This window comes from Hemiscyllium ocellatum, chromosome 7, assembly GCF_020745735.1.
Source record: "Hemiscyllium ocellatum isolate sHemOce1 chromosome 7, sHemOce1.pat.X.cur, whole genome shotgun sequence".
Classification (NCBI taxonomy): Eukaryota; Metazoa; Chordata; class Chondrichthyes; order Orectolobiformes; family Hemiscylliidae; genus Hemiscyllium; species Hemiscyllium ocellatum.
In genome coordinates, this window is record NC_083407.1 from 63,142,409 (window position 1) to 63,166,348 (window position 23,940).

General features: G+C 38.7%; 1 protein-coding gene across 4 annotated transcripts in view; it reads right to left on the minus strand.

Annotated features, from left to right (window-relative positions):
* ubr3 (ubiquitin protein ligase E3 component n-recognin 3) overlaps window positions 1-23,940 on the minus strand; it is a 362,664-nt gene that overhangs the window by 69,455 nt on the left and 269,269 nt on the right. For all 4 annotated transcript variants that reach the window (XM_060827270.1, XM_060827272.1, XM_060827271.1 and 1 more), the window contains one exon: window positions 19,819-19,904. In XM_060827270.1, coding sequence (XP_060683253.1) covers window positions 19,819-19,904 — 86 coding nt within the window. The remainder of the gene's footprint in view (window positions 1-19,818; window positions 19,905-23,940) is intronic.

Sequence of the window (23,940 nt, forward strand, 5' to 3'; positions counted from 1 at the left end):
CTTATCAGCCTTCAGACCTAACAGTCTCTCCAACACCATTTCCTGCCTAATATAAATTCCCTTCAGTTCAGGTCCTTCAGCCACTATTACATCTGGGAGATTGTTCGTGTCTTCCCCAGTGAAGACAGATCTAAAGTACCAATTCAACTCTTCTGCCATTTCTTTGTTCCCTGTAATAAATTCACCCGTTTCTGTCTTCAAGGGCCCAATTTTAGTCTTAACCATTTTTTTTTCTTTTCACATACCTAAAAAAGCCTTTACTATCCTCCTTTACATTTTGGCCAGTTTACCTTCGTACCTTATTTTTCCTTTGCGTATTACCTTTTTAGTTATCCTCTGTTGTTCTCTAAAAGCTTCCCAGTTCTCCGATTTCCCACTCATCTTTGCTATGTTATACTTTTTCCCTTTTGTCTTTATACGGTCCTCAACTTCCCTCGTCAGCCACGGCTACCTCTGCCTCCTCTTAGGATCTTTCTTCCTTTTTGGAATGAACTGATCCAGCATCTTCTGCGTTATACCCAGAAATACCTGCCATTGTTGTTCCACTGCCATCCCTGCTAGGGTATTGCATCATTGAACTTTGGCCAACTCCTCTCTCATAGCTCCATAGTTCCCCTTATTCAACTGAAATATTGTCACTTCCAACTCTACCCTCTCCCTTTCAAACTGCAGATTAAAGCTTATTGTATTGTGGTCACTACCTCCTAATGGCTCCTTTACTTTGAGATCCCTGATCAAATCCGGTTCATTGCACAACACCAGATCCAGAATTGCTTTCTCCATCTAATACGAAGAACAGAAAAGCCAAATAATTTTTACAAGAGGAGACACGAGTAAAAGTTGGTATTTAGAGCTATTTGGATGATTTTGAAATTAATCAAAGTTAGCATGCAGATGCTAAATAGGAAATTAAATTGCATACTTGCTTAAATTGCCAGGGAGTTGGAGATACAACTGTAAGAAAGTCGTGTCAATTATAATGAGATCAACCCTCAACGTCTGCACATAACTTTGGCTTTCTTGCCTAACAAAATAATTCTTGTCTTGGATGGAGTACAATGAAGGCTCACTAGGTTGATTTCTGGGGTGCTTGTGTTTTCCATTAAGAATAGATTGATTAGAATGAGCATGAGAGGCTCTTGTGGAACAATGGTAGCATCCCTGCCTCTGTGCCAGGAGACCAGGGCTCAAAACCTATCTGTTCCAGAGTTGTCATAACATCTCTGAAAATGTTGATTAGAAAATATCTAAAATAGGCCTATGCATATTAAGAAGGTGGATGCTGAGAGGCTGTATCTCTTGGCTGAATAGACTGGAAGTCAGGGTTGGAGTTATTGAAATAAACGTCAACATTTCAGAATCTAAGCCCATACAATAAAAGGGGAAGCACTGGAGTTCTCTACGATTGATAGATTTCTAGTTCTTAATTATATCAAGGGATACAGAATAAGGCATCAACCATGATTAAAAAATGGTGAAACAGGCTTGAGGGGCTGAATGACCTACGCTCCTATGTTACAATGAGTAGGGAATTAATAAATAAACCATATTGTACACAGCACTGCTTTTACAGCATCAAGAAATGTGCACATACCACCCCAGTAATCAATATAATAAACCTCCATTACACTCCCTCTGTGGAAGTATATCCTTCCTCGGGCAATGGGATTAAGCCACAATTCTTCAGGTGCAGTCTCACCCGAATTCTAGACAATTGAAGCAAGACTTCTTTGCTTCTATACTTGACCCAGCAAAACATTAAAATAATTGTAAGAGTGAATACAAATGAGTACTAAATGGGTACAAATTGATAACGGTCAGAAAATAATTGTGATGTATGCCTGTGTCATTAGAATGAGTTATATTGAGTATTCCCCAAGGTTTAATACGAAGACTACTTTTCTTCTTGATCTACACTCATGTCTTGGACTATGAGGCATAATTTCAGGATATGAAGATGAGGAAAGACCTCGGAAGTGTAATAAAACATGAAAATTGTAACAGACCACAGGAGACACAGCATGTTTTCAGGATGGGAAAATTATGTCTGACTAATTTATTAGAGTTTTTAAAGGAAATTTTAATGAATGTGAATAGGCAGGAACTAGCAGATGGTGCTGTAACTGGACTTCCAGAAGGCATTCAACAAGTTACCTTGCGATAAATGTAGTCAGACGATAAAAGACCATGGTATTGGTGGTAGCAGATTGGCAGGAAACAGGTTAAGGATAAGGGGTTCTCTTTCAAGTTGGCAATCTGTAACCATGGGTATCCATTAGTGTAAGAGCTGGGACTGCAGCTGTTTACAATATATATTTTAACGACTTGGAGGGCGGAGGCGAATATACTGTATCCAAATTTGCAGAAAATTGGCACAAAGAAAAATAGGTGGTAGGGCAAGTTGCAAGAGGGATACAGTTTAGAGACAGGTATTGATTAGTTAAGTAATTGGGAAAAAATGTTGACATATGGAGTATAATGTGGGAAAATGTGAAGTTGTTCATTTTGGAAGGGAGAATAAAAGAGCATTATTATTTGGATAGAGAAAACTGAAGAAAGCTGCAAAACAAAGGGACTTGGGTATACTTGTACACACTTATAGAGATAGCACACTGGTGCAGCAGGTAATCAGGAAAGCTAATGGAATTATGGCCCTTATTTCAATGAGTATGAATTAGAAGAGTAACGAAGTTTTACTGCAACTGTACAAGGTGATGAGACCACACATGGAGTACTGGGTGCAGTTTTAGTCTTTTTTAAGGAAATATGTCATTTCATTGGAGGTAGTACAGAGGAAGTTCACTAAGATGATCCCCAATTGTCTTCTAAGCAAATGTAAAATAGGTTGGAACTGTATTCACAGGAGTTTAGAAGAATGTGAGGTGATCTCATTGAAACACACAGGAATTCTTAAAAGGCTTGTCAGCATTCACCCTGTCATGTTTCCCCTCATGGGAGAGTTTAGGACCAGACAGCATAGTCTCATAATAAAAGGTACCAATGTAAAACTTGAGATGAGAAGGTATTTATTTTCTCAGAGGGTTGAGTGTCTTTGGAAATCCTTGTGAGAGACAGCTGTGGCAGAAGAGTCCTTCTGTATAGTTAAGCCTGAAATAGACAGATTTTTGATCAGCGGGGGAATCAGCGTTGTGTGGGAATGGGCATAAAAATTCTCGTGAGCAAATGTTGGATCAGCCATAATCCCATTTAATAGTGCAGCAGGCTTGAGGGACAAAAGCTGTTCCTTTTCTCAAGGATACTGTGTACTTGGTTTGTTTCAGAGGAATAATAAACTGCTCCTGGTTCTGATTAGTCTGATTTGGTACAGAGATTAAAGGGTATTGAAAAGCCTTTTTACCTGAGGGGGACAAAGAAGTTAAAATGTTCCGGTACTTTCATTGTAATAAAGTGGGCAACACGAAATCAGCTTTGGTTGGTTCAGGAGAAAGCCAGATATAGGAAAACCAGACAGTTAGACTAGTAACAAAGCGCACAAGGGAAGGTAGACAACTGCCTCAGAGTATTCAAGATGATCAGATGTTGATTAAGGAGGAAGAGCCAGATCTGCTTAAAAATATACATGCAAGGGTAAAGTTTATTCACATAGGCCAGGAGTAGCAGGTGTAGAGGTTACAATATTAAGGGACACAGGATCCTCTCAGTCTATAATGCTGAAGGATGAGGAGATATGTACTCCTGAGAGACTATTGCTCGAAAAGGTACTGGTAACAGGAATTAATCATAGACAAAAAGTGCTCAATTATGTAAAGTGAGGCTGGAGTGTCCAGAGGAGAGTTGAGAATTTGTGGCAGGAGTACTGGACAAACTCTCAGCTGCAGGAATACAATTTATCTTTGCAAATGATATAGCTGATTCACCGGTAGGTGTGCTGCCAACTCTAGTTGAAAAGCCAGTGGGGAGACAGGGAACTGAAGAAATGAACAATGTTTTTTTCCTGGAATTCTCCCTGATTGTGTGGTCACAAGATCACAGAGGCACAAAATGAAGCGGGAGAGTTCAAAAGGCACAGATAAAGAAGCTGACATATCTGATCAAAAACGTTTCGAATAAAGTTAACTGGAATAGAGAAGAAGCAAATGTCATGCAAGTGTCTTTCGGTCTGCTAAGCTGATCGTGTTACAGCAGACAGGTGACAACTTAGAAGTTATATCAAAAGGCATGTACAGAGGAGAGTGAACACCTTTTCTGCATGTTATTACTTAATAAATTATGTCTTAATGAGAAAATGGAGACCACCAAACATTCAAGCTGGTGAGAAATGGGCAGAGATTCATCAAATTGCTTTGCCATTAGGGTATAGAAAGGAGGTGCTGTGAGTGGTGCATGAGCTACCACTTGGAGATCATTTAGGGGTGAGGAAAACACAGGCTAAAGTATAAAGACATTTTTACGGGCCGGGATGACACAAAGATGTGGTTGAATTTTGCCAGCCATATCGTACATGTCAGCTAATCAGAAAACTACAGGCAGTAATAAAACCTGCACCTTTAATACCTATTGCAACATTTCAGGAATCTTTCACAATAGTCTTGATTGATTGTGTAGGTCCCCTGTCCTCAATCAAAAAGTAGATATATGTATTTATTAACAATAATGGATATGTCGACTAGGTTTCCAGAGACGATCCTATTATGCAACATCACAGCTAAAATGGTTGCAGAAGAATTACCTAAATTTTTACTAGATATGGACTACCAACAGAGATCTAGTCAGATCAAGCATCAAAATTCACACCCAAACTATTCAAAGAGGGAACGGATAACTTGAGAATAAAGCAATTCAAATCTACTGTGTACCATCCCAAATCGCAGGGAGCACTAGAGAGATGGCATCAAACACTAAAGACCATGTTGAGGGCTTATGGTCAGGATTAACCAGAGAACTGAAATAAGGTAGTTCAGTTTGTACATTTTGCAATCAGAGATGCACTGAATGAATCAACCAAATTCAGTCCATTTGAATTAATATTTGGGCATGAAGTAAGAGGACCTTTAAAATTGATTAAGGAGAAATTAATAAGTCAGAATTCAGAGACCATCCATTTTGGACTATGTGTCAACTTTACAGAACGATTAAATAGAGCTGGAGAGTTGGCTAGACAGCATTTAAAAGTATCACTGCATATAATGAAACCGGAAGCAGATACGAAATCACAAATTCGCAACTTTGCAATTAGGGATATGGTATTGGTGTAACCTCCATGATTTGGAATTGCCGGTGTTGGACTGAGGTATACAAAGTTAAAAATCACACAACACCAGGTTACAATCCAACAGGTTTAATTGGAAGTCCTACCTTTCGGAGCGCTGCTCCTTCACCACTTGATGAAGGAACAGCGCTCCGAAAGCTAGTCCTTCCATTAAACCTGTTGGACTGTAACCTGGTGTTGTGTGATTTTTAACTGTGTTACCTCCAGTAACAGGTGAGCATTTAAAAGCAAGGTTGAGTAGACCATATCAAACCGAGAGGAAATTGAATGAGATGAACTACTTGATAAGGACTCTACACAGGAAGAGATCTCACAAATTGTGTCATGTGAATACGCTCAAAAGGTATTTTGATAGGGAAAGAAACCAAGGGAAGGTGTTAATGATTACAGCACAGAAGGAAGAACCAAGGTTACAGGATTCTGAATTGGACATGTCTCAAATTAAACTGGACAATGAGGAAGTTGTCAAAAACTGAGATAAATTATTGAGTTACCTTCCACAGGAAAATCGAAATGACTTGAAAGAGTCATTACTATCACATGGGGAGATATGTGGAAATAAACTGGGAAGTACTAACCTAATTGTGCATGATGTAGAAATTAATGATGCTGTTTCGATTAAGCAACATCCTTATAGGCATAACCCTCTAAAGTTGGCACAGGTTCAGAAGGAGGTAGAATGCATGCTCCAAGATGACATAATCGAAATGAGTTAGTGACTGGAGCTCAACCATAGTCCTGGTGTCAAAGCCAGATGGTATCCAACGGTTATGTGTGGACTATCGCAAAGTCAATGCCGTTACAAAGACTGATACATATTCAATTCCACGGTTGGAGGACTGTGTTGAAAAAGTGGGATAAGTAACTTGCACAGAGGATACTCGCAAGTCCCTCTGTCAGAGAGAGCAAAGGCAATTTCGACTTTCGTAACACCAAATGGACTATATCAGTTCAAAGTCATGCCATTTGGTACGAAAAACGCTCCAGCCACATTTCAGAGACTGACTAATAAGGTCATTGCCGGATTACCCAACTGTGTAGCGTATATTGATGATCTGGTGATTTTTAGTAACTCACTGAAGGAACATTTACAGCATTTAGCAGACTTGTTCGATTGACTTCGGAAGGTAGACTTGGTGGTAAACCTAGCTAAAACTGAATTTGCCAAAGCCCATGTCACCTTCCTGGGCCATGTTATTGCACATGGACAAATGGCCCCATGGAATGCAAAATGAAAGTAATTGTTGAATTTCCCACACCACTGACAAAAAAAGCAGTACCACGGTTCCTGGGATTGAGTGGATTTTACCGAAAATTTCTGCCCAACTTTAGCAGTGTGGCTGCTCCACTCACTGAATTGTTAAAAAAAGGCAAGTAGTTTCAGTGGACAGTGGATTGTCTAATGGCATTTGACAGCCTAAAAACTATGTTAACCACTGCCACAGTATTAGCCACACTGGATTACATGAAGCCTTTCAAAATGGCTATTGATGCGAATGTCAGTAAGGTCCTCCTATAAGAGGATGGCGAGGAATAGGAAGACCCATCTGGTATTTTTCCAGAAAGTTGAATGTTCATCAACAGAAATACTCAACGATGAAGAAAGAAACTTTAAGCTTGGTTTTGGCATTGCGACATTTCAGTGTTTATATTACCAGCAATGTATCTGAGACAATTGTATACACTGATCACATTCCATTGACATTTGTGAAAAAGTTAAGGACAAAAATGATGGAGCTTGTTGCAGCCATTCAATTTGACAACTGTGCATGCGGCAGGTCATGAAAACGTGATTGCATATGCATTATTGTGACTCGAATGAGATACTGGGATGTTCAGCGGCGGGTGTGCCACGACCTGAATTCGCATGTGGTTCTGCATGTTTATAGTGTATGGCTGTGTGTCGGCCTAACCGGGTTTTCGAAGGGTTTTAAAAATAAAGCCATCTTTTGGTATTGATGGTTCCTTTTTTAAAGGGGGGAGGCGTAACACAAAAGGATACTGGGTTCTTGTTTTTTTTTACTGGGTAATAAACCGCTCCCAGTTCTGATTAGTATGGTTTGATACAGAGATTAAAGGGTATTGAGGGGCCTTTTTGTTTATATGTCAACAGATGAAACTTCAGGCCAAAGTAGTCATGTTTTAGAACTGACCTGTATCATGAAAGAGGAGTGGTCAGCTCACTAGATGAGCAGTTCAGTCCAGAATTATTTGGGGGTTCAGCAGTGGACTGTGCGAACAGCTTTCTCTCTTTCTGCCCTTATAACTTCAACCTGTAAGCATCTTGGTGTTCCACTGTGTAATTTTGTGAATAGATTTTTGTCTGTTTTAAAGTCTAGTAGTCAACTTAGCTACCTCACTCCGGATAATTTTCACTGTACATTTACTGAAAAAATTGCAAAGTTATAGTCTGGGCTGCCTGCTTCAGAATGTTTTGAGTGGTCTGGCCGAGTCCACAACAATGTCCACAAGAACTTTTGCCAATTTTTACAGATGTACCAATGAAAACATTCATTCAATCTGGATGCATCACAGCGTGGTTTGACAACTGCTTTTCCTAAGACCGCAAGAAACTACAGAGAGTTGAGAATACAGCTCAATCTATCAGGCAAACCAGCCTTCCATCCATTGACACCACTGATCACAGGCCTCCAGTCTGAAAAACAATCCTCTACCACCACTCTGTCTCTTATCTTCAAATCAATTTTGTATCCAATTGGCTAGCTCCCCTTAAATTCGATGTGGTCTTACCTTGCTAATCAGTTTACCACACAGATATTTGCTGAACGCCTTGCTGAAGTTCATATAGACAATGTCTTGTGGTCTGCCTTCATTAATCTTCTTTGTCATCTCTTCAAAAAACTCAATCAAGTTAGCCACATCCACACAAAGTCTTGCTGAATATCCTTAATCACTCCTTGTCTTTCCAAATAGGTGCAAATCCTGTCACTCAGAATCCCCTCCAATAATTTACCCACTACTGACGTCAGGCTCACTGGTCAACTGTTCCCTGGCTTTTCCTTACACTTTTCTTGAATAATGTTAGCCATCCTCCAGTCATCTCGCACCTCACCTGTGGCTATCGATGATACAAATATCTCAGCAAGGAGCCAATCAATTCTTCCCTAGCTTCCCACAAAGTTCTGAGATACAACTGGTCAGGTTCTGGGATTTATCTACCTGTATGAGTTTTAAACTCTCATGTACTTCCTCTTCTGTAATCTGGTCATATTTCAAGTCATCACTGCTTACTTCCTCAAGTTCCCTAGCTTCAATGTTCTTTCTGTATCTACTCTAAGACTCCCTGTAGGTTTCTATGAGATTATCTTCCATTCTTCCAAAATCTCGAAAACATTGGCCCAGTCTCCTCAATCTTTACTCACAGAATGGTCCCACCAACTAAGGAATCAGTTTAGCAAACCAATGCTGCACTGTCACTGTGGCAAGTATATCACAATACTCCAGGTGCAGTCTCACCTATGTGCTATATAACTGAAGCAAGACCTCTTTGCTCCTGTACTCAACCTCGCAAAAATATCAAAAAAAGTTCCAAAGGCTCAGCCTTTGAGAAATCCAAAAAGTCTGAATATGGTTCAATTAGAAATGCAGGAAAGTATGCCAACAGCAACACCGTGCAATCCCAAACATGAGAAGCCAACTTGTTAAGGCCACAATACAGGAGTTGATTACATGCACAATAAGTAGTGGATGTGACAGAGAAAAGTGAGACAACACCAACAGATCAGATCTGTTGGATTCTTCTACCAACCATAGAGAGCATTCCAGCCCTATGGGCAAAAAGGCATCGGTTCAGATTTTGCAGTCATGAATAAAATGACTGCTCACCACTGACCTTGAAGAAAGTTGACCACAGAGGGCAATCAGAAACAGGCAATAAATATTGGCCTTGCCAACAAATCTCATATCCCATGAATGAATAAAGAAAATAAAAGCTGTCATCAAGGTATGAATGTCATTCAGTAAAACATCTTAGAAATTAATTTACAGCACTAATATTCTCTGTGTCCTTCTCTTTGCCTTATGCCATGTAACTAATTGTTTTTTCCCTATTAAGCCATGGTATATTGTAGAGCATATCGCAAAAAGGTGACAAGGCTGTAAACATAAAGAACAGTAATATGGTAGTATGTCAAATCAGATGAACTATCACTTCACTATTGAATTAAACATTACAATCTTACAAAGGTACCAGTTTTACATGACCTTTTCAATATAAAATTTGTTACAATGCTCTAATATTTTCGATTAATATATAACATTTTCAGAAACAATATTTCCATTTTACATCTAGTTCACTAATTATGTGAACAAATAAATATTAGTTCCTTATGTCTATAGTTGTTAACATATATTGTGGAAAGCCGACAGCAAATGACACCCAATATGCTAAAGTATTATTGTAAAATTAGTCAGTATTTTTGATTGGCGTTTAATGCAAATATGAATGGACAATCAGCATGCGTCTATGCACGCAAATTAAGTGTACTGATTGCTATTATAAGGCAGCCCAGTTTCCTGATTACTGCATTAATATTATGTCCACTAATCAATGATCCTAGTCAGGCTGGCGCTGTCACCTCCGGATTCAGATACATCAATCATTGCTAATTTCCAGTTCCCAGGAGCAACACTTTCTCAAAATACAGTCACTAAAACACCACTTGACCCATTTGTTCTCATCTCCTCTCTTGATCCCTGTTCCTGTAATGACTCACCTGGGACACTGCATCCTTTTTTCTACAGTATCTAATCAACAAACTTTACAACATTACAAGTACAATATAGAAAGTTATACTTAATCATGGAAAGTCATTTATTCCCAGACACACACCAATTTCAAGAACCTATTAACAGACTGGCCAAGTAGAATGGAACTATACTCAGGTGTTAAGTGTAATACACTGACCAGATCATGAGAACAGTAACGAGAGTGATATTCATGTAATATTTTTGCAAACCTGATGAAGCTGTAACTGGAAAATATGAAAATTCTCTTTAGGCTCTTGTGTGCTAATTTTATAGAATAATTAAATTGATGAATAGCTTATGCTCGAAACGTGGACTCTCCTGCTCCTTGATGCTACCTGACTGGCTATGCTTTCACAGCACCACACTTTTTGACTTCAAGACAACACAGATTAGTCGAAAGAGATGAAATGAGTTGACATACAAGGTGAAAAACAACATTAAGAGGTTGTATAATCAAAATAATATTTTATGTGGGTTGTGCAAGAGCAATGGTATTTGGGGAACATACTTACAGATCTTTGACGTGCTAAGCTTTTCAAATCACTAGCTGAGCCACAGGTGGAGTATTATGTACAGTTCTAGTAAATTTTCTTCAGGAAGGATGTCATGGTCCTGGAAATGTTATAGAGAAGGTGCACCAGAACGATCCAAAGGTGGATGGAGTTTAGTAATATGGAATGATTCGAGAAACTAGGATTGTACTCCTTGAAGGGAAGAATTACTGAAGGTACTTAAAAGTAAGAAAAGTTTTGAGCAAATAGGGAGAAACTACTTCCTCTGACAGGAGAATTGGTGCATTCTAAATCTCATCATCTTAAAGAGTACTGATAACTTTCAAAAATCAATTAGACAAATGGATGAAGTGAACCAATTTCCAGAGTGGCTTGGAAGAAATGAGATACTAATTGAACAACTTTTTGTAAAAGCTCACATGGGTAGGAAGGGCTGAATGCTCTCCTTCTGTGCTATCTATGATTTTATATTGTTGACTATTGAGTCACACAGAAATAAGTACCTCATTATTCTAAACACATCTTTCAGCACTTAGCTCATAGCCTCGTATGTCTCGGCATCACAAGTGCATATCTGAATACTTCTCAAATATTATGAAGTATTTTGCCTCTCCTACCCTTACAAGTAGCGAGTTACAGATTTGCAGACCCCTACCTAAGGAACTGGTATTAAGACTACAGCTTTTTCGGTTATTTAAAAGTGAATTGGGTTTTGATACAGGAAAAACAATGTGAATTGACAGGAATTTGGTAATGTAGTGAATAGTGAACAGCAGACTAGGTGAAAATAAATGTCCTTACATTCCCTCTAAACCTCCTGCCGCATATCTTAAATCTATGTCCCCTTGCCATTGATCCTTCCTCCAAGGGGAAAGGTTTCTTCCTGTCTACCCTAAAAAAACTTCAGTTTATCCAATCTCTCTTCACAACTAAAACTCTCCAGCCCAGGCAACACACCAGTAAATCTATCTTCAAGGTCTCCAATGTATTCACATATATCCAATAATGTGGATTCCAGAATTATGCACAGAACTCCAGCAATGGCCTTATCAACATTTTATACAGTTCCAGCATAAAATCACTGCTCTTGAACTCTTGTGTGTCAGCTAATAAAGGCAAGTATCCCAGATGCCTTCTTAACCACTTTATCAAACTATCTTTTATTCCCTCATAAAGCAGGTAACACTCTCCCATTGTTCCCTTTCTAATAATATTACATCAATAATTTTAACTTTTGCAAAATCTTTCAAGGAAAAACAAGTTCTCCGAATCTTTTCTGTTCTAATTGATTACGTTTTTTTGCCTTAAATTTGCTTAGATTCAGGCTGTCTAATGTCTTGTAAAACACTGAAGAACTCAGTTAGCAATGATTCACCTTCACAGTAGTCAACCAAATGTGTCACTGTTGCTTTTACTTCGATCAGAAAATAATAGAAGAATTGATTTTAATTGCATTTAAACTCAGAGATCAGGCCATCATACCCAATCTAAGCATCTGCGCCTTCATCATTTTCAGATGGACATAAATTTGCACATAAGCTTACTTTCCTTGCAAATTCAATCCTTCATTTTATTCTATTGTTGGTCATAATAGCATAAAATGTAGGACAGGAGGCAGCAATTTAGTCCCTTGAGCTTGCACCACCATTCTATAAATTCATGGCTGATTTTATTGTGGCCTGAATTTCACTTTCCTGCTTGCTCCATCCCATAAGCCTAAATTTCTTTGTAAATCAAGTATCCAGTGTAGCCTCTAATATATTCAAAGGCTCAGCTTCCACTACTCTCTGGGGGTAGAGAACTCTAAAGGTTAAAACCCGCAAACGGAATCAGGCAGATAGTGCAGGGGTCCCCTGGAGTCCTGTTCACAAACCTGCATTCCATTTTGGAAGCTGATGAGGGTGCTGGCTCCTCAAAGTGCAGACACAGCCAGGTTTTTATCACCACAAGTAGCCTTGCACTTGCACAACCCACATAAAATATTATTTTGATTATACTACCAGGAGGGGAGGAAGGAGAAAGGAGGTGTGATAGTGAAAGGGAATTCAGTAGTTAGGAGAACAGATAGGTCTTTCATTGGCTGCAGACTTATCTCCAGAATGAAGTGTCTCCTCTCTGCTGCCAGGGCTATGGGTGCCACCGTGTGCTGAATGACATCCTGAAGAAATGGGTATCAAGACAGAGGGCATGGTACACATTGGTACCAACAATATAGACAGAATGAGGAATGAGGTCTTGCATCAAGAATTTAAGGAGCTGGGCAGTAGGCTAAACAGCAGGACTTCAAAGGTTGCAATCTCTGGATTACTGCTGGTGCCAGCAAGTACAGGAATAGAAGAATAGTACAGATTAATTCATTACTCCAGAGTTAGTGGAGGAGGGAGGATTTTAGACTACTTGATCACTGGAATGGTTTCTGGGGAAGGTGGGCCCGGTACAAGTGGGATAGTCTGTACCCGAATCAGAATGGGGCCAACTTTCTTTCGTGTGTTTGTTGTTGGGAGGAATTAAAACTAGTTCAACGGGGGATGGGACATGGAGTATTAATGCAATATGGACATCAAATACTTTAATAAAGGAACCAAGGCAAGAGAGTTCAGGCATGTTGAGTTTTAAGGGAGTAATGGAGGCAAAATGGCCACTACTTTAATTTGAGTATTATAGGTTAAGACAGAGGAGTTAAGGGTGTGGATTGATACATGGAATTGCAATTTTATTGCCATCAGAGAGTCATAATTGAGAGAGGTCTAGGACTGGCAACTGAGCATTCGAGTGTGTAGGATTTTCAGGCAGGACAGGGAAAGGTATAAAAGAGGTGGTGGTGTTGCACCTCATTAATTAAGGAGTCAGTAACTGCAGTGTGGAGGATGATATCTGGGAAGGATTTTCAAATGAGGATTTTGTGGATAAAGCTTACGAATAAAAAGGGGGCAATCACAATTACCCATGGTGTGTCAAAACAATAAGAGGGTAATTTGATCAGGGCATTTCAACATACCCAACATTTTTATTGAGTCATAGAGATGTACAGCATGGAAACAGACCTTCAGTCCAACTCATCCATGCCGAACAGGTTTCCTAAATTAATCTATCCTATTTGCCAGCATTTGGCCCATACCCTTCTAAAGCCTTCCTATTCATATACCCCTTCAATGTTGTAATCCACCACTTCATCTGGCAGATCGAGGGAGCAGATTTTTTGAAATCTATTCAAGAGACCTTTTTATATCAATATGTAGATGGTTCTACAAGGGATGGCGTTGTGCTGGATCTAATTCTGGGGAACAAAGCCAGAAAGGTATTTGAGATGGTGTTTTAGCAATAGCAGCCACAACAGGATACATTTCGCATTTGTTATGATTAGATTAGATTTCCTACAGTATGGAAACATGTCCTACGACCTAAAAGGTCCACACGGACCCTCTGAAGAGTAACCACCCAGAACCATTCCCCTACCCTATATTTACCCCTGACTAAAGGATCAAACACGATGGACAATTTAGCATGGCTGATTCACTTGAGCAGCACATCGTTGGATTGTGGGAGGAAACCCACGCATACAGGGGGAGAACGTGCCACATAGACAGTCGCCAGAGGTGGGAATTGAACCTGGGTCCCTGGTGCTGTGAGGCAGCAGTGCTAACCAGTTATGGACAAAAATGATCTACAATAAAGGATTTTGCATTGGGGAAAACGGATTTGATCAGAGTAGGCAGGAATAAAAAATCTACAGCAGAGCAGTGAGGTGAGGGAAGGATCAGTTCGCCATGGAATTGGAGAGAGTACAGGCCTGACCTGTTCCCTTTAGGGTGAACTGTAGGTCAGAGAACCCTAGATATCCAGGTATATATAAGACTGATAAAAAGGAAAAGAGTGGAACCAGAGGACATTTGTCAGGTATTAAATGAGTACTTCACATTTGTCTTCACTTTGGAGAAGGAGAAGGATGTAGATATAGAATTTGGGAAGAGGGCCTGTGAGGTTCTTAAACATTTTGACATAGGGAATACACAGGTATCAGAGATTTTATCAGGTTTAATAGTGAACAAACCCTGAGGTCCAGATGTGCTGTATCCCAAGCTGCTGTGAAAGACAAGGGAGGAAATTACAGGGGTTGTGATCTAATTTTTTAATTCCTCTCTAGCCACAGGGCAGATGCCAGAACAGCAAGTGCGGTTCCACTTTTCAAGAAGGGTGGTAGAAGAAAACTAGGGAATTTCAGAACCAGTGTGTTTCATATCAGTGGTCCAGAAACTATTTGAAAAAGCAAGGCTTCATTGGGGATTGTCGGCATGGGTTTGACAAAGGGAGACCATGTCTAACAAATTTGATTGAACCTTTGAGGTGGTAAACAGATGTGTAGACAAGAGTAGTGCAGTTATATTGTTTATTTGGATTTTAGCAAAACCTTCGACATGGTTCCACATGACATACTGATGAACATGGGAAAAACACTGCTTCTTCTATACTGCACGATTCTAACAAGCTCTAAAAAAAATCTCACATCATCTGTCTTAAATGAGAGATACTATTTTAAAAATGTACTCCAATTGTAGACTTCCCCATAAGGGAAACATTCCCTCAACAGAAAATCCCCTCAGGATCTTAGAAGTTTCAATCATATCATTTCTCATTGTTCTGATGCCCAAAGAGTATAGTCCTGTTATGTTCTAATTTATCATATGACAACCCTTCATCCCACAAATCAACCTAGAGAACCTGCTCTGAATGGTCTTCAAAGCCAAAGTACTCCCTCATCATTCTAGGTAACATGAAGACATTCCTTATGGGAAGAGAGTTCAGAGCAATACCAGTAATGCTGCTGCAAGTGAGCTGGTAGTCAACATTTATTGATAGGAGCTGCTTCAGATAGAGGGGCTCTATTGTACTTAGAGAAACCCTTTTATTCTAACATTTAGTTGAGCATGCACAGCCCAGGGCTTCCAAACAAATTATGGCATTTTCTCAAAATTTACAAAACTTTGTTTGCAATTCTCCAGTCTTCTGGTATCACCCACAAATCTAGAGAAAACTGAAAGAGTATCTGCTATTTTGTCTCTCACTTCCTTCCATGTGTACAGATGCATCTTATTTGGTTCTGGTGACTTATCAACTTGCAGAACCAACAGTTTATCCAATCCTTCCTCATTATCGATTTGAAATCTTTGTAATGACTAAATCTCATTCCCTGTATTCGCAACCCTGGATAACATCGATTTTCTTGCTAAAGACAGATGCAAACATTAATTTCCTACCACAGCTATGTATTTACAGATAAATCTCCTTTTAGGTCCCTAATCAGCTCAACTCTTCCTTCTACCACTCTTCTATTATGTTCTCATAAGTCGTCATTGGGATTCCCCTATTTATTAGCTGCCAGTCTTTTTTCATAATCAGTCTGTTGCTCTGATTTACTATTTCAACTTTCTTCAGAAATCTCTTTTTTTTTTTCTCGCACCTGAGAGAGGCATACATTTTCTTCTTTCTCTTAATTTCTATCCTCTTTTGGTCCAATGAACTCTAGATATGTCGGTCCTAACTTTCCTTTTACAGAGAATGTACCTCGACTGTATTCAAAGTTCTTTTTTGAAGGTAGCCCATTGTTCAGCCACTGTTCATCATGTCAACCTTTGGCTCCACTTATCAAGCTCCTTTCTTGCCCATTGAAATCAACTATACCTCGGCAAAGTATTCTTACTTTGGATTGCCCATTGTTGTTTACCGCTGTCATCTTAAACAAAAGTTCTGGTAGTCTTCATTTTCTTGTTAAAAGCCAAGCACTGAAGACACTGGAAATTCAAAATAAAAACAGAACTTCCTGGTAAGTCTGATAGGCATCAGGTTCTGAAGATGTCAGACTGGACTCAAAACATTAACTTTGCTCGTCTCCCATAGATACTGCCATCACGTTCTGCTTTTATCTCATTTCTTGTTGAACTTGACATGTACTGCTGTAGAAAATTCACTTGAACATAATCTAAGAACGCTAGTCTCTCTCTTCCCTTAATGCTACCACTATTCCAGTACATAACCAGATAACTGAAGTCCCCCATATTACCTTTTCTAAAATGCTTGCACTTTTCTTTTCAAATCGGGGATGAATGATCTCCTAATTTTCTCAAATAGTCTTTGGATTGTGCAAGGAAACTGGAACATCCGACAGAAACCCACATAAACACAGGGAGAATGTGCAAACCTAGGACCGGAATTGAACCTGTCCTTGGCTATAAGGCAGCAGTCATGGTGCTACCTGATTCTGACATCCCCATAACTTGAGGAATAAATATTGAAAAAGCACTATTTTCAGAAAAGTCTGAATAATCTAAGTAGAAACTTCAGAGTCTAGGAACTTCATATGTAATATTCCAAGATCATTTGATGGTGAAACTTTTCCAAGAAGAGAACTTGACAAAACTGTTTTACAGTGACATGAATAATACATTAAGCACAATGAATGCAACACACAGATCATTCTTGGTACACCCGGATAAAATGTGCTTCAAATGCCACTCTGCCAAAGGAAATCTCCTGATGGAATGTACACCAATCAGAAGATATCTGTTCAGAACCCGCTTCAGAATGAGATGGTGAAAGATTTTCTACTTTCCATCAAAATAGAACATAGAAAATAGAGGATATGGTTAAAAAATCTTCAAATGCAGTGCTCTTTAAGGAGAAGCTACAATTACAGCTTTCACGGAAAAGACTTCATTCTAGTGTATGTTTTTGTTTTGGCCTGTCAGGTTTCCTGAAGCTGTCTGTTGGCCTTTGAAAATTTATATGAAAGCTTAACATGAAATCACATCCATGCTAAAACATCAGATTAGATTCTTAAGGCTAAAAAGACAGAGAAACTGATTCTCGCATGTAGAGATAAGTGTGGGTGAGAAGCCAAAAAGGTCTCAAAACGTTTAGTGACAGGAATCGTGTACACATTGTGTAAAGCAGCAAGGTCACTGCAGTATGAGGGGTTGGAAAATTACAGCACTTTGCATGACCTGTAGTGAAATGCAAATGTTCCTAGACTATTTCAAAATGAAAAATGGCACTTCATATGAAGATTAAAACTGACATTCAGATAATTTGGCATTGATTGTTAGTCCAATTCTAGAAGTTTATTGACTCCAATTAAGGAGGTTTCAGTAATACAAGCGCAGACAAAACCACCTTACATCTAACTTTACCCAATTACTAATGATTATCCAATAACAACTTTATCAACCAATTGCCTTCCATAGTAAATATTAATGTAACAAGCAACAGCAGGCACACCTAAAAATGAGGTTGCCAACCTGGTGAAGCTTCAACACAAGTCTGCTTGCATGCCAAATGGAAGCAGCATGTTATAGACAGGGTTAACTGATCCCACAACCAATGGATTCAACCAAGACCTTGCAGTTCAGCCAATCCACTCATGAATGGCAACGGACATTTGAACAACTCACGTGGGTTGAAAGTTCCACAAATATTCTTATCCTCATAACGGAGGAGTCCAGCACATCAGTGCAAAGGTCAAGGGTAAAGAATTCGCACCCATTTTCAGCCAAAAGCGTCATGTGGATGATTCATCTCTGCCTACTCTGGAGGTCTCCAGCATCACAGGTGCTAGTTATTTTATCAATTTGATTACTCTTTGTGTTCCAGTATAGTAAACTCTGACCTCTGCCAGACATGTGGAAAATTGGCTACTTTGCTGACAGTGCTATCAAGTGGCACTTTTAAATCACCTGCGCATTGACATCAGTCTGGTTTTTGGATTCTGCCACATTCACTCAGTTCCTTTCTTCTTTAAAAGCTTGATTCAAACATGGAAAAAGGTGGTGAAAACCAAATATGAGTCAAGTGTGACTGCCCTTGACATCAAGGGAGCATATGGCATTAAGAAGTCCTAATAAAACTAGAGTAAATGGCAATCAGAAAGAAATCTCTATGCTAGCAGGTGTCATAACTAGCACAATCAAAGGTGGTTATGACTGTTGAAGGTCATTCATGTCAGCCACAGAATATCAGGTTAGCAGTTCCTCAAGTTAGTGTCCTAGGCCCAACCATCTTTTTCACTCTCCATTCATAGTTCATTGGTTGTCAATCTGTTTCTCCTTACTCCCAGTTCAATGTGTTGTCCATCTGTCTCTCTATTCCCAGTTCAGTGTGTTGTCTCTCTTTCTCTGTCTCTGTTTCCAGTTCAGTGTTTTGTCACTCTGTCTCTCCTATTCCCAACAGAGTGCACTGCTTTGGTCATTTACTGCTGCATTACCAAAGACCTGTCCTTTATCAGGAAGTCAGAAGTAGAGATGTTTGCTAATTTGAAAACAAAAAAGGATCATAAGCTAGGAATTCAGTAGCAATGAACTCGCTACAATCTCTCCTATGTCTGTCAATCATGTACAAGGCACAAGACAGGTGTGTGACACAATATTCTCCACTTGTCTAGTAAGTACAGGTGCAGAAACATTCAAGCTCAACACCATTCAGGATAAAGCAAACGATTGGCGATCCATAGACAACATTCAACTTTAACTGCCTCCACTACCATCACACAGTAGTAGCGGTGAATCTACAACATGCAATATTGGAACTCACCAAGACTCCTAACAACAGCACATTCCAAAGTGCAAACTCTATGTTTTAGAAGGACAGATGTACCAAAATGTAGGGTTCCCTCCCAGTTTCCCACCAAACTGATTTGGAACTATAACATTGTTGCCCAACTGCTGGGTCAAAATCCTGGAACTCCCTTCCCACTCACATTGTGTATGTTCTTATACTCTAAGGACTGCAGTGAACAATTCAAGGCTGCAGTTCCCCACCACCTTCTCCAGAGCAATTACAGGTGGACAATAAATGCAGGCCTACCCATTAATATCCATACTCCCTGAAACATATTAAAAAATCACAGATCAAATTATTTATGGATTTGCTACTGTGATCATACTAATTGCAATCCTCCACATACCCGCAGGATATAAGCTGACAAAACCACCACAGTCTTGATGTAAATTTAAGTTTGTACCATCCTCATAGCAAGATCTCATGACACATTCACTTTGATTGATTCCAAATATCAATACATTTGAGCGCTTTATTTTTTTGGAGAAGGTTGGAAAAACATTTCAAAGCGTGGCATTCCTAAATTGTAGTGTGGTATTCTGTCAGAAAGTGGAAACTTCCATCTCAAACTGACAAGGCTGACTTGGGAACAAGTAAAATGAGGAATTATCTTATCACACACAGGAATCAGCAAGTACGCTTAATTTTGCTGAATGACTACTATCTAATTGAAAACTATTGTTCAATGTGCATACTTACTTAAACAAGATCTTTTTGTTGTAGCACTTGCTCCTCCTAAACACAAGTTTCCTCCTCGATGAACCAATTCAAGCTCCAAATTCAGCCTGTTCAATTAAAATGCATTTACAATTTATAAATTGAAATTATTTCAGTCTTTATGTGCCTCATTTTAAAAAGGTATATATATATATATATATATAAAAATGAAACCATGACAAGAAAAAAAACATTCTATCTTATATTTGAAGAAAAACAGAAGAAAGTATACTTGAAATATTTCCTTTACACTTATAAAACATGTACTGTGTTGAAGCATCTTCTTCAATAACACAGAATGTTTTTCTGTGTGTAGGTTTCAAATTCCAAGAAATTATCAAACATTATCCTCAAGTCATTAGTTTAATCCACCGAGGTCTTAAATGCAGTCTTAATCCTCTCTGTTGCTCCCAGTAATGTAATTTAACAATGATTATTTTTTCTCTGTATGTTGTCATCTGTTTGGTACTGATAAGAGCTTCTCTGTGACAAGAGAATTTTCTATTTTTCAGGCAGTTTGCTACATTCATTGAACTTCCAAAACCTACCAGCGATGATGCGGGAACTGAAATTTCAGACCAGCAGGCAAGACAGTTAAGTAACATGATTCAGTTCACCATAGGAATATAAATGAGGGACAACATATTTATATATGAGTGTCAGTGTACATGCTCTTTAGAAAGATTCTGGTCCATAAAGACCAACGAGTTTCCTATGTAACATTAATCTAAATATTTTCAGAATAACGTCTTAGCCTATTGAAAAATTTATGAAGAACAGCTTCTATTTCAAATTTGTATTCATATATTTTTATGAGGTTTGCTACATTTAGAAACTATGGTTGGTTCAAATTTATGGAATATACAATTTCATTGCTATTAAATTAAAGTTAGTTGAACAAACTGGTGTGTATTTCTAAAACATATTACAACCGAAAATACTTATAAAGACAGCAAATTGTATATATCCTCGATATACTAAAAGATTTCATTGATAAGTAGGTTGATTATTTGCTTGGTTTTTGTATTTCATTATTTATCCTGATTTTTAAGTTGCTTTTAAAAAGTAGTGATGAAATTAATTGGTGCACAAGAGACTGCTTAAGCTCTAAATAAAATTAAGCATGGGTAATACATACTGGCCCAGTCAACAATATCCACATCTCAAACACAAGTGAAGAAATGAAGCTGTTAAAAGGCACTCTGCACTCTACTTACTGCTGAAAGTGGAAGATAATATTTTCAAGCTTCAAATGAACATTACACCTATCGCTGCTCACCACTGCACTGATACCATATTTTAGTAACAAAACTACACTATCAACTCCTTTTTGCCGGTTCTTCCAGAATGTCAAAAACCCTTCAATACTGAGGTCCTTTGTTACCCTGCAATTATGTCTGTATAATATCTACCAAATCATATTCTTTTATATCTGTTTGTGCAGTCAACTCATATACATTATTGTTCAGATAAAGAACCATCAATCCCAAACATTTCTAATTTGCTCACCAATCTGCCATGTGGCACTGTATCAAATGCTTCCTGAAAGTCCAAATATACAACATCTACAGCACCTACCCTCATGCACTGCTTGTGTCACCTCATCAAAGAACGTAATTAAATTTGTCAGACATGACCTGTCCTTGATAAAGCCATGTTGACTGTCTAGTATTCACTTATCTCACCTTTAAGTGTTTATTTACTTAATCCATATTATGGCCTCCATCAATTTTCCCAAATATTAATATCAAGCTGATAGGTCTAAGGTTACCAGAGTTATCCTTTGTTCCTTTTTTAAACAACGGTGTTGCATTTGCAATCCTCCAGTCCCCGCAGACTAATCATGTGTTCAGAGAGGCCTGGAAAATTTCTGTCAATGGCACAGCAATTTGCTCCCTTAACTCCCTTAAATCTGGGATGCATTCTATTCGGGCCTGATGACTTTTCCACCTGGAGTGTTGCCAGCCTTTTTAGCAACTCTTCTTTCTCTATCACTATACTATTCAGTTGCTCAGCACATACGTTTTTTTTATCTTGACCTCTGTCACCATCTTTTAATTTGGTAAAGACAGAAGCAAAATATTCATTTAGTACCTCTGCCATATCCTTTACTTCAATGAGTACCTTACCCTGCTTGTTCATTATGGACCCCACTTTATCGTTCACCAATCTTTTACTATTAATATGCTTGAAGAATATTTTACTACTTGTTTTAATGCAGTCTGCCATCCTTTCGTCATGCTTCCTCTTAGTCTTCCTTATTCATAACATAAGAATAGGAGCAGGGGTAAGTCATCTGGCCCTTCAAGCCTGCTCCACCATTCAATAAGATCATGGCTGATCTTTTTGTGGACTTACCCACGCTCTTACTGTATCCCTTGATTCCTTTATTGTTCAAAAACAATCTATCTTAGCTTGAAAAATGTTTACTGAAGTAGCATCAACTACTTCACTGGGCAAGGAATTCCATTGATTTACAACCCTCTGTGTGAAGAGGTTCCTTCTCAATTCAGTCCTAAATCTGCTCCCTAGTGTTGAGGCTTTGCCCCCTTGTACTATTTTTATCTGCTGGTGGAAACATTCTCTCTACTTCTATCTTATCTATTCCCTTCATAATTTTAAGTGTTTTTATAAGGTCCCTCCTCAATGCCCATCTCATCCTCTAAAAGACCAGTGTTTACTTTTGCCACTCTTTTTCGTTTTATATATTTATAGAAGCTTTTGCTATCTGTCTTTATATTCTGTGCTCGTTTTTTCTCATGTTCTATCTTACTTTTCTTCATAGCTATTTTTGTGGTTTTCCATGACCTTTAAAGTTTTCCCAATCTTCTCGTTTCCTGCTGTTCTTGGCCACTTTGTACACCTTTTCTTTCAATTTGATAGCATCCCTTATTTCCTTAGATACCCATGGCAGATGACCCCTTTTCTTAAGTTTCTTCCTTTTCACTGGAACATACTATTACTGAGCACTTTGAAAAATTGCTATTCCAGCCTGAATCTCTCTCTCTCTCCTGCATTTGAGATATTCTTCCTGATTTCTATTGCTATTATTATTCTGTATGCACCATATGCCTCCTTTTTCTTGCTCATCAATCTCCTTGGTCATTCATGTACTCTAGCTTTGGATACCCTGTATTTATTTCACTAGTGTGTACCTAACTTGCACCTGTCATAAAATTGGTCCCTTTTGTTTTAAAAGCGGTTCCTTTTCTCAAGGATACTGTGTCCTTGTTTTTTTTTCAGAAGAATCGTAAACAGCTCCCAGTTCCATGGTGACTAGTTTGGTACAAAGATGAAAAAGGACTTTGAGAGGCTTTTTGTTTATATGTAAACATATTAGACTTCAGGCCAAAGTTTTATAAGTGACCTGTATAATGAAAGGGGAGTGGTCAGCTCTCTAGCTGAGTAGTTCAGTCCAGAACTAGTTAGTAGTTCAGCTGTTTGGAAACAGGTTGGGAAACTCTCTCTCCTTCTGCCCTTCGAACTTCAACCTTTAAGCAATTGTTCCATTTTTACTGTGTCTTTTTAAGGGGGTTTACTTATTGGGACTGCTGTGTATTTTCAGAACAGCATAATTAAGTCTAGTTAGGAATAAACTGCGTTCTGTAGGGGTTCTTTATTCTGTTCTTTGTTTTATTGTGTAATGCTGTGAATAATTTTTTTGTGTTTTAAAACCTGTTAGTCAACTTAGCTAACTCACTTTGGGTGATTTCCACTGTATACTTACTGAAACAGGTTGCAAAGTTATGGCCCAGGCTGCCTGCTTAAGAACGTTTTGACTCGCCTAGCCTAGTCCATAACACACCCTTCCCACACTTTTCTTAGTTATCTTTTTGCTCTTTAAGTATTTGGAAATGTTGTTGGCTCTTCTTGATTTAACAGGCCGATATTTTCTCGTCACTTCTTTTTGCTTTCGTAGTTTTCTTTTTAATATTGTCCTTGCACTTTCTACACTCCGGATTTTCTGCAGTAGGGAGTGTTTCTGATCAGAAATGAACTTTGTTGCCTTACCCTATACTATATCTTTTGACACTCAGGAGGACTGATTTGGGAATGTTGATCCTCTTTGTTCATTAGAATGTGTTATGAACCCTCTTTGTTGCT